A 17509-nucleotide genomic window follows, 5' to 3' on the forward strand; every position below is an offset into this window, starting at 1 on the left:
TGACGTATATTACATTTGTTCTACCGCCCGTTGATTCAGGGAATAGCATTATCTGCTATCATTCTGCAGCATGCCTACTAGACCACAGCTCCATACAACTCCTTCCCTCCCATGTATCTGCCGGGTCCATTAGTGTAGGACACACTGATCAAAAGTGGTCAGACCACCACCTCTTGTTACAAGCCGACTTATGTGAACAGATCCCACTAAATTTAATGATGCTACAATGAACCCAGTGACTGACCTAAGGGTACCGTCACACTGAAATGACGCTGCAGCGATACGACAACGATGTCGATCGCTGCAGCGTCGCTGTGTGGTCGCTGGAGAGCTGTCACACAGACCGCTCTCCAGCGACCAACGATCCCGAAGTCCCCTGGTAACCAGGGTAAACATCGGGTTACTAAGCGCAGGGCCGTGCTTAGTAACCCGATGTTTACCCTGGTTACCAGCGTAAAAGTAAAAAAAACAAACACTACATACTTACCTTCCGTGTCTGTTCTCCGGCGCTCTGCTTTCCTCTGCACTGTCAGCGCCGGTCAGCCGGAAAGCAGAGCGGTGACGTCACCGCTGTGCTTTCCGGCTGACCGGCGCTCACAGCCAGAACAGAGAAGCATAGCGCTGGGGACAGACAGCGGTAGGTAAGTATGTAGTGTTTTTTTTTTTTACGTTTACGCTGGTAACCAGGGTAAACATCGGGTTACTAAGCGCGGCCCTGCGCTTAGTAACCCGATGTTTACCCTGGTTACCAGTGAAGACATCGCTGAATCGGCGTCACACATGCCGATTCAGCGATGTCAGCGGGAGATCCAGCGACGAAAGAAAGTTCCAAACGATCTGCTACGAAGTACGATTCTCAGCGGGGTCCCTGATCGCAGTAGCGTGTCAGACACAGCGAGATCGTAACGATATCGCTGGAACGTCACGGATCGTGCCGTCCTAGCGATCAAAGTGCCACTGTGTGACGGTACCCTATGGGTACCGTCACACTATACGATTTACCTACGATCACGACCAGCGATATGACCTGGCCGTGATCGTAGGTAAATCGTAGTGTGGTCGCTGGGGAGCTGTCACACAGACAGCTCTCCAGCGACCAACGATGCCGAGGTCCCTGGGTAACCAGGGTAAACATCGGGTAACTAAGCGCAGGACCGCGCTTAGTTACCCTATGTTTACCCTGGTTACAAGCGTTAAACTAAAAAAAAAAAAAAAACAGCACATACTTACATTCTGGTGTCCGTCAGGTCCCTTGCAGTCTGCTTCCCGCACTCAGTGACTGCCGGCCGTAAAGTGAAAGTGAAAGCACAGCCGCTGTGCTCTGCTTTCACTTTACGGCCGGCAGTCACAGTGCGGGAAGCAGAGACGGCAAGGGACCTGACGGACACCAGAATGTAAGTATGTGCTGTTTGTTTTTTTTTAGTTTAACGCTTGTAACCAGGGTAAACATCGGGTAACTAATCTTAGTTACCCGATGTTTACCCTGGTTACAAGCGAACGCATCGCTGGATCGCATCGCTAGATCGGTGTCACATACACCGATCTAGCGATGACAGCGGGAGATCCAGCGATGAAAGAAAGTTCCATACGATCTGCTACGACGTACGATTCTCAGCAGGATCCCTGATCGCTGCTGCGTGTCAGACACAGCGATATCGTAACGATATCGCTGGAACGTCACGAATCGTACCGTCGTAGCGATCGAAATGTTATAGTGTGACGGTACCCTAAGAGGGCCAGCAGGTTATCAGAAGTTGCACTCTCAGGGCTGCCCTTCTTCAGTACTGAATCATTCCTGCTCTAGTCAGCCAGAGAAAGTATTCTAGGGGAGATAATGTCATTCCCTGCTATCTTACCGTCAAGGGAAAAATACAATTCAGGCTTCACAAATGTTGTCCCAGCATCCTGACCTAACCACCTCTGTGTAGTAATAAGATTACAAGAGATAAGATGGACTTCTAATCTTAAGAGAAAAATTGCTAAAAAAAAGAGTTCCGATTGCAAGACACATTTATATGGTGCGATGGCCAGATGTCATTTGTCTTGTGCCATTTCCAGTATAAACAAATTATCGCGGATTGCCCGATTGTTGCACATGTTAAATCTGGACAAGGATTTGGTACATTCACTTGATCTAAGAAAGCATTCACACATGCATTGTACATATCCGTGTTTTGTCTCAGCACACAGACCCATAGTTTCATGAGCCATACACACATTTATTTAAGGCCAGGTGCACACCACTGTATTTTCCATCCGAGTGCAATCTGACAAAGCATTGGATCAGTCTATGGGGTCACACACGTCCCAGTTTGATGAGATCATCATTAGAGTTGAGCGACCTTGACCTTTTTAGAGTCGAGCCGGGTTTCGCGAAACCCGACTATCTCAAAAGTCGAGTCGAGTGGAATCGGCCGATTATCGCGAAAAGTCGGGGATCGACCGAAACACGAAACCCAATGCAAGTCAATGGGGGAGCATAGTCGGCAGTGAGTAGAGGCCAGGAAAATATGTACAGAGCCCATTGTATTGGCAAAAACATCCATTCTTGCTACTGAAGCTTGTCAATCGTAATTTAGCTTATAATAATTGTAAGGCATTTGAAATTGGGGGTCATTTGGCTAAAGTTGTGGGGGGTACGGCTGGTTCAAGCAATTAGTGGGCCAAGGACATCTGGACCACGTCACGGCAGTGGAGCAGGGAGAGGTAAGTATTTCAACTTTGCAAGTGCTGTGATCCTGAGCAAGCAGGGGGGGCCCATTCGTTGGCATTGGCACTGGCACAGGGCCCCTCAAAGTACAGCGGTGTGTTTGCACGGCGGGGGCGCCTCCCACCGGCAGCAACACTTTTGCGTACTATGAGAGGCCCTGTGCCAGTGACGTCGCCAACGAGTATTCCTCCCCCCACCTGACGAAGGAACCTGCACCTTCCTCTTTGTCCCCGTGTGATGTGGTATGGTATGCGGGAAGGGGGACCTGACTTTCAGCAGGGTCACAATCTTGCAGTGTAGCGTGCACGGGGAATGTTGCATTATGGGTCAATGTACCAGCAGACTCATCTATCACTAGCTGGGCAATGGGCAGGATGAGGGGGAAACAGATATGGGCCCAAAGAATAAAGTGGGCTAAATGCAGTTCAAAATTGGTAACAGGACTAACCAGGGGGCATTGTTTTGTTCAGTGGAGGACAACTGGAATGAGAGGCTGACACAGAGAGTAGGCCCAAATCAGTAAGTATTCTAAATGCAGTTCAAAATTGGCAAAAGTAGTAAACCGGCGGCACAGCTTTGTTCACTGGAGGAGAACAGCAAGGAGCGGCAGACACAGATAGAAGGCCCCAACCCAACTAGTAGGCCTAATGCAGTGTTGTTTTCAACAACTACTAAACGAGAGTCGGAAGACCGGAGCAATGTAGAGGAAACCTGGGGAACACCTTGGAGTGTAACACACCGTCTCTCTACACCCCATACCCAATTTGTAGGCCTAATGCAGTGTAGTTTTCAACAACTACTAAACGAGAGTCGGAAGACCCAAGCAATGGAGAGGAAACCTGGGGAACACCTTGGAGTGGAACATACCGTCTCTACACCCCATACCCAATTTGTAGGCCTAATGCAGTGTAGTTTTCAACAACTACTAAACGAGAGTCGGAAGACCGAAGCAATGGAGAGGAAACCTGGGGAACACCTTGGAGTGGAACATACCGTCTCTACACCCCATACCCAATTTGTAGGCCTAATGCATTTTAGTTTTCAACAACTACTAAACGAGAGTCGGAAGACCGAAGCAATGGAGACGAAACCTGGGGAACACCTTGGAGTGTAACACACCGTCTCTCTACACCCCATACCCAATTTGTAGGCCTAATGCAGTGTAGTTTTCAACAACTACTAAACGAGAGTCGGAAGACCGAAGCAATGGAGAGGAAACCTGGGGAACACCTTGGAGTGGAACACACCGTCTCTCTACACCCCATACCCAATTTGTAGGCCTAATGCAGTGTAGTTTTCAACAACTACTAAACGAGAGTCGGAAGACCCAAGCAATGGAGAGGAAACCTGGGGCACACCTTGGAGCGGCAGACACCGTTAGTAGGCCCTACCAAAGTAGTAGCCCCAATGCAGTTTTCAAATTCCTAGAGGCTGAAAACAAGACTATTGACGCTCTGCTTTTTTTCAAAGGAGGACAGCTGTATTGAGTGGCGCAGACAGACACAGGTAGTAGGCCTTAAACCAAAAATAATATAGAAAAATAGGTATTATACAGCAACATCACGCAATATGATATCCAAATGTTGCACCTATGTCGGATTCATAATACACCAAGTAAAAGAGCAACAAACTGGGGATGTGAGAATCACAAAGATTATTTATGTCTTTGGTATTGAGCTTGTTAGGTCCTGCCCATAGGCGAGCTACTGTTACTCCATATGGCATGTTACTCACTGTCTGTGGGCGAATTCTTCCGAGATAGGTATAGTCTCTTTTCTTGCCTTTTATTTTTCTTCCATCTTTCCACCTTGAGGTATGTTTAGTAAATTTGTATGTATTTAGTGCGGACCAGTTGATGTCATCCTCGGCGCTGCCTGCACGCAGGCGCGCTCGGCCCCGCCACTCCGGGCGGCTTGTGGCGTCTCTATGCTGGAATGGTTGCCATGACTCTGGCGGCGCTCCTGCATGACGTCACCGCCGCCTGAGAGTCGCGGTTGCCGTAGCGACGCCTGCGTCACTTCCGGTCGGCGCCGCGGCTGCTATCATTGGCCGGCTATTTAAACCCATCTTCCCGTGCATTCTGACACGCCCCCCTGACGAAGGAGTTGTTTCTCCGAAACGCGCATCGGGTGACGTGCCGACTGTGACCGGGTTGCACCGTGGGTGATCCATAAGAGGTAATTTACTTCTGTGCAATATATACTGCTAGTGATTTTGGTTTGGATTGGCCGTGTGGGATCCTTTGCCTCTTATGGCGGCAGTGTGAGCATGGTGCACTCTACACCAGTGCACTGATATTTTGGCTGACTATGTGCGGCTTGTTGGTAGTTGTACTGATGTATAGGCAGTGGCCTTTCAGTTGTAACCCAGTGGGGTGTATATATATATATATATATATTATATATATATATATATATATATATGTATATATATATATATGTGTATATATATATATATATATATATATATATATATATATATATATATATATATATATATATATATATATATATTAGTATGGTCACCTTTTTGGTCCTGTGAGGTACCCTGGACACTAGCTATATTTTGCCCACCTGCCTTAATAGTACTTTCATCCGGTTGCTTTATCCCCCTATACATACATCGTTTACCTGGGGACCTGGGTCACACAGTCTGCATGTTTTTTTGCATGGTGACAGCTTGGTGTGGGGTTTCACACCGTATGTCCATTTTTGTCTTATCATTGTTCGATTGCTTGTTTGTATATTTTTTTACTGTATGTTCTCAATAAAGAGTATTTTTATAGTTATTAACCAGGTTTGGTCGTTCTTTGTGATTCTCACATCCCCAGTTTCTTAAACCAAAAATGTGGCTCACTGCAGTTTAAAAAAGGTTACAGGGGTACACAGGCAGCATTGCTCTGGTCAGTGGAGGACAATTTCAATAATGGACCGCAGACAGACTTTGTACGCCTACTATTAAAAAAAGGATGCTCTATGCAATTAAAAATAGGTTCCAGGGGTCCACGGGCAGCAGTGGTGTGGTCAGTGGAGGAGTATTGGAAGGAGGGACCGCAGACAGGCGTAGCAGGCCTAACATAACAAAATTAGGCTGTAGGCACTTTAAAATTGGTTCCAGGGGTACACGGGCAGCAGTGGTGTGGTCAGCAGAGGACAATTTGAATTAGGGACTGCAGACAGACTTTGTAGGCTGTCCTCTGTGGACCATGCATCCAACACATTAACCCAGTGTGCCGTAATGGACACGTAACTTTTTGTGGACATGCCTACTGGTCCATGCGTCTCTTGTCAGGTGCACCTTTCTACTGTTTGATTGCCTGAGTGCTATGACAATGCAGACTTTTTCTTGCCGGTGGAGGGCTGGGATGGCTTTTCTCGCAAAAGAAATGTCGACTGGGTAGCTTGAACCGTGGTACAGCGTAGTTCATCTGGGCTTTCTAAATATAAAACAAAGAAAAAAAGGAGGCTCCATTCACTTTCAGCTGGGTTCCAGGGGTACACGGGCAGCAGTAGACAGGTCAGTGGAGGCCTAGTGGAAGGAGGGACCACAGACAGGCTTCGAAGGCCTAACATAATAAATTAGGGCTGTAGGCACTTTAACATTGGTTCCAGGGGTACACGGGCAGCAGTAGACAGGTCAGTGGAGGCCTAGTGGAAGGAGGGACCGCAGACAGGCTTCGAAGGCCTAACATAATAAATTTGGGCTGTAGGCACTTTGAATTCTCTTGCAGGGGTACACAGGCAGTGGGCACCATTGGTGTTGTCAGCGGCGGCCGATTGTAATGAGTGTCTGCCAGTTAGTAGTCCCAAAAAATAAATACATGTTAATGTCTCGCATTACAACAAAAAGAAAAACCAAAAGGGTGCAATCATTAGGTACAGGGGTGGGCTCCTCTGCGTAGTTTCAGACCTAGTAATTTGGCACAAAGTATTTACTTGGGTAAATATAGGACACTGCCCCTGACTATGTTAAGTACCATCATATATGTCAACACAATGGTATTGTCAGTGGCAGCAATTTACGGATGTCAGCGCATAGACTAAACATAGGTGGAACTGTGAGAGATAATTGTGCAAGTGGTAGAGCAATGTTTGAGCTGGGGGTGGGGGAACTCTCTTGTGGCCGGCGGTACAGGCACAGGGCCCCTCATATTACAACGGTGTGTCTGACGTTGGGTGCGCACCACCACCGCCAGAGACACTTTATTGTACTAGGAGGGACCCAGTGGCAGTGCCGTCGACCAAAAGCGGGCACACCCACCTCTTCAGACAAACAGCACTCTCACGGGTGCTGGCGCCAAGTGTCGATACCACGGCCACGTGTGGGGAGTTTGGCCATTTAGGGAGGTGTAAACATGTCGTATGCTGGACAATCAGCTGCTGCAAATTACGAGATTGGTAAAGTCATTCAGAGTAGTCCACAGGCAATACCTTTTCATAGGAAAGCTAGGTGTCGGCCGGGCAAGGTGAGGCAAAAGAATTTGAAATACAGTTGTGGTTCATTTTAATGAAGGTTAGATCATCAACATTTTGGGTAGCCAGACGAGTCCTTTTTTTCGGTTAATATTGAACCTGCAGCACTGAATACTCTTTCTGATAGGACACTAGCTGCCGGGCAAGCTAGCTCCTGCAATGCATATTCTGCCAATTCTGGCCAGGTGTCTAATTTTGATGCCCAGTAATCAAATGGGAATGACAGTTGAGGTAGAACATCGATAAGGGATGAAAAATAGTTAGTAACCATACTGGACAAATGTCTCCTGTCACTTTGAATTGATGCAGCAGTACCTGTCCTGTCTGCGGTCATAGCAAAATCACTCCACAACCTGGTCAGAAAACCCCTCTGTCCAACGCCACTTCTGATTTCTGCACCTCTAACACTTCTGGTCTGCTGCCCCCTGCTGCTCGTGTGAGAACGATCACGGGCGCTGTGTGCTGGGAATGCCTGAAGCAAACGGTCAACAAGAGTTGATTGTTTGGTTGCTAATATTAGTTCCAAGTTCTCATGTGGCATAATATTTTGCAATTTGCCTTTATAGCGAGGATCAAGGAGGCAGGCCAACCAGTAATCGTCATCGTTCATCATTTTCGTAATGCGTGTGTCCCTTTTGAGGATACGTAAGGCATAATCCGCCATGTGTGCCAAAGTTCCAGTTGTCAAATCTGCGGTTGTGCTTGGTTGAGGGGCAGTTTCAGGCAAATCTACGTCACTTGTGTCCCTCAGAAACCCAGAACCCGGCCTTGCCACACCACCAATTTCCAGTGGCCCCGGAGAAGCTTCCTCATTAAAAAAATACTCATCCCCATCATCCTCCTCCTCCTGTTCGCCCGCTACCTCGTCCTGTACACTGCCCTGACCAGACAATGGCTGACTGTCGTCAAGGCTTTCCTCTTCCTCGGCTGCAGATGCCTGCTCCTTTATGTGCGTCAAACTTTGCATCAGCAGACGCATTAGGGGGATGCTCATGCTTATTATGGCGTGGTCTGCACTAACCAGCCGTTTGCATTCCTCAAAACACTGAAGGACTTGACACGTCTTGTATCTTCGACCACTGCACACCTGACAACTCCATGTCTGCCATCCTACTGCCTGCCCGTGTGTGTGTATCCTCCCACAAAAACATAACAGCCCGCCTCTGTTCGCACAGTCTCTGAAGCATGTGCAGTGTTGAGTTCCACCTTGTTGCAACGTCTATGATTAGGCGATGCTGGGGAAGGTTCAAAGACCGCTGATAGGTCTGCATACGGCTGGAGTGTACGGGCGAACGGCGGATATGTGAGCAAAGTCCGCGCACTTTGAGGAGCAGGTCGGATAACCCCGGATAACTTTTCAGGAAGCACTGCACCACCAGGTTTAAGGTGTGAGCCAGGCAAGGAATGTGTTTCAGTTGGGAAAGGGAGATGGCAGCCATGAAATTCCTTCCGTTATCACTCACTACCTTGCCTGCCTCAAGATCTACTGTGCCCAGCCACGACTGCGTTTCTTTCTGCAAGAAGTCGGACAGAACTTCCGCGGTGTGTCTGTTGTCGCCCAAACACTTCATAGCCAATACAGCCTGCTGACGCTTGCCAGTAGCTGCCCCATAATGGGACAACTGGTGTGCAACAGTGCCAGCTGCGGATGGAGTGGTTTGGCGACTGCGGTCTGTGGACGAGCTCTCGCTTCTGCAGAAGGACGAAGAGGAGGAGGAGGAGGAGGAGGGGGTGCGAACACCTACAGCCAACTGTTTCCTAGACCGTGGGCTAGGCAGAACTGTCCCGAAATTGATGTCCCCTGTGGACCCTGCATCCACCACATTCACCCAGTGTGCCGTGATAGACACGTAACGTCCCTGGCCATGCCTACTGGTCCATGCATCTGTTGTCAGGTGCACCTTTGTACTCACAGATTGCCTGAGTGCATGGACGATGCGCTCTTTAACAAGCTGGTGGAGGGCTGGGATGGCTTTTCTCGAAAAGAAGTGTCGACTGGGTAGCTCGTAGCGTGGTACAGCGTAGTCCATCAGGGCTTTGAAAGCTTCACTTTCAACTAACCGGTAGGGCATCATCTCTAACGAGATTAGTCTAGCTATGTGGGCGTTCAAACCCTGTGTACGCGGATGCGAGGATAAGTACTTCCTTTTTCTAACCAGAGTCTCATGTAGGGTGAGCTGGACTGGAGAGCTGGAAATCGTGGAACTAGCGGGTGTGCCGGTGGACATGGCAGACTGAGAGACTGTTGGAGATGGTATTGTTTCCGCCTGTGCCCTAGATGCAGTGTTTCCTACTACGAAACTGATGATTCCCTGACCCTGACTGCTTTGGCCTGGCAAAGAAACCTGCACAGATACTGCAGGTGGTGCGGAAAATGGTGGCCTTACAGTGACGGCAGGGATGTAGCGTTGCTGACTAGCTTCATTGGCCGAGGGTGCTACAACCTTAAGGGACGTTTGGTAGTTAGTCCAGGCTTGCAAATGCATGGTGGTTAAATGTCTATGCATGCAACTTGTATTGAGACTTTTCAGATTCTGACCTCTGCTTAAGGTAGTTGAACATTTTTGACAGATGACTTTGCGCTGATCAATTGGATGTTGTTTAAAAAAATGTCAGACTGCACTCTTCCTAGCATCGGATCCCTTTTCAGGCATTGCAGACTGAGCTTTAACCGGATGGCCACGCTGTCCTCCAACAGTTTTTGGCTTTGCCACGCGTTTTGTCCCATCTACGGGCCCGGCAGATGGAACCTGTTGCGATGTTGATGCCTGCTGCGGCCCCTCCTCCTCCGCTTCAGAACTACTGCCGCCTGCACCCTGTTCCCCCAATGGCTGCCAATCGGGGTCAACAACTGGGTCATCTATAACCTCCTCTTCTAGCTCGTGCGCAACTTCATCTGTGTCACCGTGTAAGTCGGTGGTAGAGCGTTCGTGACGGGGCAACATAGTCTCATCAGGGTCTGATTCTGGATCAGTACCCTGCGAGGGCAATGTTGTGGTCTGAGTCAAAGGACCAGCATAGTAGTCTGGCTGTGGCTGTGCATCAGTGCACTTCATGTCAGATTCAACTTGTAATGGGCATGGCCTGTTAACTGCTTCACTTTCTAAGCCAGGGACGGTATGTGTAAAGAGCTCCATGGAGTAACCCGTTGTGTCGCCTGCTGCATCCTTCTCTGTTGTTGTTTTTGCTGAAGAGGACAAGAAAGCGATTTGTCCCTGACCGTGAACATCCACTAACGACGCGCTGCTTTTACATTTACCAGTTTCAAAAGAGGAGGCAAAAGAGCTAGAGGCTGAGTCTGCAAGGTAAGCCAAAACTTGCTCTTGCTGCTCCGGCTTTAAAAGCGGTTTTCCTACTCCCAGAAAAGGGAGCGTTTGCGGCCTTCTGTAGCCAGATGAAGAACCTGGCTCCACAGCTCCAGACTTAGGTGCAATATTTTTTTTCCCACGACCACCTGATGCTCCACTACCACTATTACCAGCTGACAATGAACGCCCACGGCCACGACCTCTTCCACCAGACTTCCTCATTGTTTTCAAAACTTAACCAAAGTAACGGTATTTGTTGCTGTAAAACAACTTACACGGTGAACTATAACTTCAGTATGATTTAGATATCCCTTTACAGGTGGGTGAGACCGCAAGGAAAATCAGGCACAATGTTACACACTCTGTTTTCGGTGGCACCAAATGAGAGACATGCCACACACGCAGGACTGTCACTCAAGCACAAATGTCAATATTGATCTCCCACTTTTTTTTTTTTTCAGGGAGAATTTAGAAACCAAATAAAATAAAATGATTTTTTCAGGGAGAATTTAGAAACCAAATAAAATAATTTTTTGTTATTTGGTTTCTAAATTCTCCCTGAAAAAAAATCATTTTTTGTTTTCCGGGAGAATTTAGAAACCCAATAAAAAAAAAAAAAAAATAGGCTTTCTATGGCCCACTATTTGAGAGAGAGAGATGGCACACCCAGGAGTCAGGAGTGGCACACAAGCAGAAAGGGCAATATTAATCTCCCACTGATTTTTTTTATATTTTTTCAGGGAGACTTTAGAAACAAAATTAAAAAAAATGATTTTTTCAGGGAAAATTTAGAAACCAAATAAAAAAAAAAAAAAATTAATAGGCTTTCTATGGCCCACTATTTGAGAGAGAGATTGCACACTCAGGACTGGCACACAAGGCCAATATTAATCTCCCACTGTTTTTTTTTCAGGGAGAATTTATAAACCCCACAAAAAAAAAACAGAAAAATAAAAAGGCTTTCTATGGCCCACTATGTGAGAGAGATGGCACACACAGGGATGGCACTCTAGCAGAAATGCCAATCTTAATCTCCCACAACTTATTTTTTTAGGGAGAAAAAAAAAAAAAAAAAAAAAAAACAGGGACTGTCCTACAATTACTATCTCCCTGCAGTAATCTCAGCCAGGTATGGCAGGCAGCAATAAGGAGTGGACTGATGCACAAATTAAATAAAAAGTGTGGACAAACAAACAAGATAGCTGTGCAGAAAGGAAGGAACAAGAGGATTTGTGCTTTGAAAAAAGCAGTTGGTTTGCACAGCGGCGTACACACAGCAATGCAGCTATCAGGGAGCCTTCTAGGGCAGCCCAATGAGCTACAGCGCTGAGAAAAAAAAAAAGTAGCTTCCACTGTCCCTGCAAACAAAAGGTGGTGTTGGACAGTGGAAATCGCTACAGCACAAGCAGTTTGGGGGTTAATGGACCCTGCCTAACACTATCCCTGCTTCTGACGAAGCGGCAGCAACCTCTCCCTAGGCTCAGATCAGCAGCAGCAAGATGGCGGTCGGCGGGAACGCCTCTTTATAGCCCCTGTGACGCCGCAGACAGCAAGCCAATCACTGCAATGCCCTTCTCTAAGATGGTGGGGACCAGGACCTATGTCATCACGCTGCCCACACTCTGCGTTCACCTTCATTGGCTGAGAAATGGCGCTTTTAGCGTCATTGAAACGCGACTTTGGCGCGAAAGTCGCGCACCGCATGGCCGACCCCACACAGGGGTCGGGTCGGGTTTCATGAAACCCGACTTTGCCAAAAGTCGGCGACTTTTGAAAATGAACGATCCGTTTCGCTCAACCCTAATCATCATATCGCACTCGGCAATGCAAGTCAATGAGTGCGTGGAAATCATCGGATTACACTTGGATGTCATCTGAGTACATTCCAATTGCTGCTCCCTGACACAATGGAGAAGATGGAGACTTGTTTTTTCTTCATCTCCTCATCCGGGAGAATCGGATCACACTGTAAAACGTTTGATCAGTGTCATTTGCATAATTGGCCCCATTCTCTTGGACAAGGTAATCTACAGCCGTCTGAACACAGCCTTAAAACAGATCCGTGTGACCGATCTCTGAGGATGTCTAATTCTCATCCGTTTGGCAGATTATGACGAAGCCCTTTTTCATTTTTGCATTTCGGTTTTTCGTTCCCCTCCTTCCCAGAGCCATAACTCTAGTTTTCCATCAATATGGCCATGTGAGGGCTTGTTTTCTGTGGGACAAATTGTACTTTGAGCGAAAACATTGGTTTTACGATTTCGTGTACTAAAAAAACAGGAAAAAAATTCCAAGTGCGGTGAAATTGCAAAAAAAAAGTGCAATTCACATAACTGTTTTTTGGATTTTTTTTTACCATGTTCACGAAATGCTAAAACTGACCTGCCTTTATAATTCTTCAGGTCATTACGAGTTCACAGACACCAAACATGTCTAGGTTCTTTTTTATTTAAGTGGTAAAAAAAAATTGCGTCATTTTCCGAGACCCGTAGAGACTCCCATTTTTCGTCATCTTGGGTATGGTGAGGGCTTATTTTTGCGTGCCGAGCTGACGTTTTTAATTATACCATTTTGGTGTAGATACAATCTTTTGATCGCCCATTATTGCATTTTAATGTAATGTTGCGGCTACCAAAAAACGTAATTTTTTTTCTCATTACGCTGTTTAGTGATTAGGTTAATTCTTTATATTGATAGATCGGGCGAGACTGAATGCAGCAACACTAAATATGTGTATGTATGATTTTTTTTCATTGTTTTACTTTGAATGGGGCGACAGGGGGGTGATTTGAAATTTTATATATTTTTTTCATATGTATAAAAACATTTTTAGTTTTTTTTGTTACTTTTGGCATGCTTCAATAGTCTCCATGGGAGACTTGAAGCTGCCATAACCTGATCGACTCTGCTACATACAGGCGATGATCAGATCACCTTTATGTAGCAGAATTACTCACTTGCTATGAGGGCTGACAACCACAGACGTCTGCTGGAGACCTCTGGAGGTCACCAATGGGCGGATTTCCAGTGCGCTTGACAGAAGTGCAAATTAAATGCCGATCTCAGAGTTAGACAGTGGCATTTAACAGGTTAACAGCTGTGGGTGGATCGCTGTTCCAGGCACGTCTGCTGTTCAAAACGCATATCGTGAAGGGGTTAAAGCTTATGGAGATCTGTATAAAGCAGATGAAAAACAGAAGACTTTTGTACTTCAGAGCTCCATCTCTTTTTAACTGATCTATAGTGGCTTAAGGTACTGTCACACTGAATGATATCGCTAGCGATCCGTGACGTTGCAGCGTCCTGGCTAGCGATATCGTTCAGTTTGACACACAGCAGCGATCAGAATCCTGCTGTGATGTCGTTGGTCGCTGCAGAAAGTCCAGCACTTTATTTCGTCGCTGGAGAGCGGTGACGTCACCGCTGTGCTTTCCGGCCGCTGGGCTTACACAGGGCAGAGAAGCAGAGAGCCGAGGGACAGACAGCGGAAGGTAAGTATGTAGTGTTTTGTTTTTTTTTTACTTTTACGCTGGTAACCCGGGTAAACATCGGGTTACTAAGCGTGGCCCTGCGCTTAGTAACCCGATGTTTACCCTGGTTACCGGCATAGTTGGTCGCTGGACAGCTGTCTGTGTGACAGCTCTCCAGCGACCAAACAGCGACGCGGATCGTTGTCGGTATCGCTGCAGCGTCGCTTAGTGTGACAGTACCTTTAAAGTTAATGGATATTGCCTGTTTTTTTCCATTTCTAAAGCCTAAAGAGGGATAAACTCTCTTTAGGCTTTAGAAATGGAAAAAAAACTGGCAATATGGATGGCACAAGATGAAGACAAACTTCCTTTTCAGGCTATGTTTTGGCCACAGTTTTTTCACAGGGTTTTTTCACTTTTCAGTACCAGCAAAGTTTCTGCAGTCGCATACTGCTTATTTTTTCCCTGTGGATTTGAACCACTGAGTTTTTTTTTATACTACAGCGTGTCACTTCTTTCAGTGTTTTTCAACCATTCTAATAGATGGAATAGGAAAAAAATTCAAGTATTTTCCACAATATTTTTTTGCCAATACTATTGTGCAGAAAAATCTGCTGCAAATCCTCAATGTGTGCACGTACAGCTTTGAAAACAGACTTGGATGTGTGGATATACAGCTTAAAGGGAAGGTGCCACCAGTTTTCTTGCATTTTGTTTTTTTGTGAAATTAAGCTTAAAATAGTAATTAAAATGTATTAATGCAATGTTTGCAAACATTTCTATATGAAAAATATTATATATTTTTCTACAAATATACATATTTACCACTAGTGGGAGCATTTTCCGTTTTAGACCTCAAGCAGCTATAGTAAGATTTAGCAGCTCTGCCCCAGGGATATTAGACCACCCAAAAGGGGAGGGAAATGGTGATGTCAGCAGTTACTGCCCCAATTTTGCTGCTAACAGTAAGAATGAAGAGCAGCATCACAGGGCAGCACCATTTTGTGTGTGACTGCCCTGTGACCTGCTATCACCAGCAGTTACTACATCAGAGGCACAGCTTGTTTACAGAGGAGCAGAACACAGTGGACCCAGCAGCATTTTTTGTGAATAACATTCTTGCCATTCCCCTTCCCCCACCTTAATCCCTGTCCTGTCAGCTGCCCTGCTCTCTCTCTCCAGGTGTCACCTCCCTCTCTGCAGGCTGTGAGTGCAGCTTACTGGAGATCACAGGGACTGTGTGTGAGGGGGAGGCAGAGACACAGCAGGAGAAGCACACAGGGCAGCATGTGAGGAGCAGAGGATGTGTCTGCCTGGAGTACAGAGGAGCAGTGAGGGCTTCTTCTGTCCTGTGATAGAGAGCACAGGGCTATAATGAAATGGCAGCTAGTCACACCTACAGCAGTGAGTTGTGCAGCCCACAGAGGCGTGCCCAGCTCACTGCTAATGCTGCTGCAATGTTACAGATAGGAGATAATAGACCGGCACTGACCCTATGTCCATGGGGTGCCGTAATCTGACACTGAGAGTGCCCTGCTACTGCTGCAAAACCAAGATGTCAGCCCCCAGTGCATTCTTTAAACTCATATAACACATGAAATCTGTTTCACATGCATTTCAAACTTGCTTATAGCAGCATGTTATGCTACATTACAATAATTTATTAATGACCTACAAACGCGGTACCTTCCCTTTAAGGCCAGCTTCACATTTGCATTTCACAGTATGGACCAGGATTATGGGAGAGGCCGCGGGTCTCCCATCCTAACCTCAGCAGCTTTATATGCTTATAAGGCTTATGAGTTTGTGTCAGGAGACCAGAGGCTGGTTTGGAAACCTTGGTTCAATTCACAGCCAGTGAAACTCACATGCGTGAGGCTAGCGTGAGGACTTTTTTTGGATGAAAATTGCCCATGCAAAAGGTCTTTTAGTTCAGACTGTTTTGTAGGGAAAAAGACTAAGAGACAGATGGAATAGGGGCTGAGAAGAAAGCCAAATGTGTTGTACTAAAAAGTGGCATCCCTTTTCCATAAGCCATTTTTAAGTGGAACTCCAGCCAAAATTATGAGTGCACAACTGGGGTCTCAGTTTGGTTCCCAATCATCGGCTCTTATAAACATGTCACGGATCAGCTGATGACAATGTGTCATTTTGAATATGTGTCATTAACCCTATTATCTAACATTTAAAAGACCTTTACTCTTCTGCTGATATTAAAGGGATTGTCAGGCCTTAGGCTACAAGTGTGCAGTCACTCATCTCACTGCAGACTTGCGATTTCTCACATTGAAAGGATTCTCTGGAGCTGGGAGCCAGCGGTCATGTGACTGCAAGTATGCTATTTGCATCCTTCCGGACACATTCCGACTAGACTGTGTCCAATCTTGCTCAATACATTTGCATTGAGAGAGGCCGTGCACGTTTAGTTGGCATGTGATAGCATGTTTGCAAATCACATACTTGTACGCAATCACATAAATCATGTGCCCGCTGCCAGCACTGGAGAATTGTGAAGTTATTTAAAGTGGTTGTCCAGAACCGAATTCACAAGTCTACAGAGTGACTGTTGATTTGTACCCCAAGACCAAACAACCCCTTTAACTCCACAGTAGGTACTGGCCTCCATTCAGCAGTGTGGCATAGGAGGGTCATCCCATAGCCAATTGGACCACCTGCAGACCAGACATGGTATCCGGTAACTGAGAAAGTATGCTACCAAGTTTCAATAGTGCAACAAGAAATGGTTCTGACGGGAGCAGCGCTCACCAAGATCCTAACTGAGCTTGTATTCATACAAAGAGCCCAATAATCATTTATTTCTGACACCAAATTAAAAGAAAAAGATAGAGAGAGAAGAGAGAAATAAGAAATGAGACGTGAACTTACCAGTGTTCGGGACAGAGGATGCACTGGTGGAGCCGATGCTGTTCGCTCTGGATACTATGCTGCCTTTTCGTTCCATAATATGACCTATAATAGGGAAACAATCAGCCTCAGACAGAGCTTTTATCCCTCCGCTGACCATTCAGCTAACATGACAGATAGAAATGTGACTGCTGCACAACACAAAAACCACAGGAGCGTATCCTGCTATTAAATAATATTGCTGCTGTGATTATAAGACTGGCAATACGAGTCTCACCTCTGCTTTCAGACAGGGATTATTTACGACCTCACATATACAATGTCCTTAAGGTACCTTCACACATAACGATTTCGTTAACGATATCGTTTCAACATCACGCTTTTTGTGCCGTAGCAACGATCCCGCTAACGATCTCGTTATGTGTGACACCGACCAACGATCAGGCCCCTGCTGGGAGATCGTTGGTGAATGATCAGGACCTTTTTTTGGTCGCTGATCACCCGCTGTCATCGCTGTGCTCTGCTTTACGGCCGGCACTGACACCATCAATGTGGGAAGCTGACGGCGGGGGACGTGACAGACATCAGAATGTGAGTATGTAGTGTTTTTTTTTACTTTTACAATGGTAACCAGGATAAATATTGGGTTATTAAGCGCAGCCCTGCACTTAGTAACCCGATGTT

The 17509-nt window shown here is 46.5% G+C and overlaps 1 protein-coding gene across 3 annotated transcripts in view; it reads right to left on the reverse strand.

Moving 5' to 3' along the window:
* MLX (MAX dimerization protein MLX) overlaps positions 1 to 17509 on the reverse strand; it is a 123880-nt gene that overhangs the window by 13190 nt on the left and 93181 nt on the right. For all 3 annotated transcript variants that reach the window (XM_069751922.1, XM_069751920.1, XM_069751921.1), the window contains exon 3: positions 16847 to 16930. In XM_069751922.1, the coding sequence (XP_069608023.1) occupies positions 16847 to 16922 (76 nt within the window). In that variant the 5' untranslated portion in view covers positions 16923 to 16930. The remainder of the gene's footprint in view (positions 1 to 16846; positions 16931 to 17509) is intronic.

This window comes from Ranitomeya imitator, chromosome 2 (genome assembly GCF_032444005.1).
Source record: "Ranitomeya imitator isolate aRanImi1 chromosome 2, aRanImi1.pri, whole genome shotgun sequence".
NCBI classification, from domain to species: domain Eukaryota; kingdom Metazoa; phylum Chordata; class Amphibia; order Anura; family Dendrobatidae; genus Ranitomeya; species Ranitomeya imitator.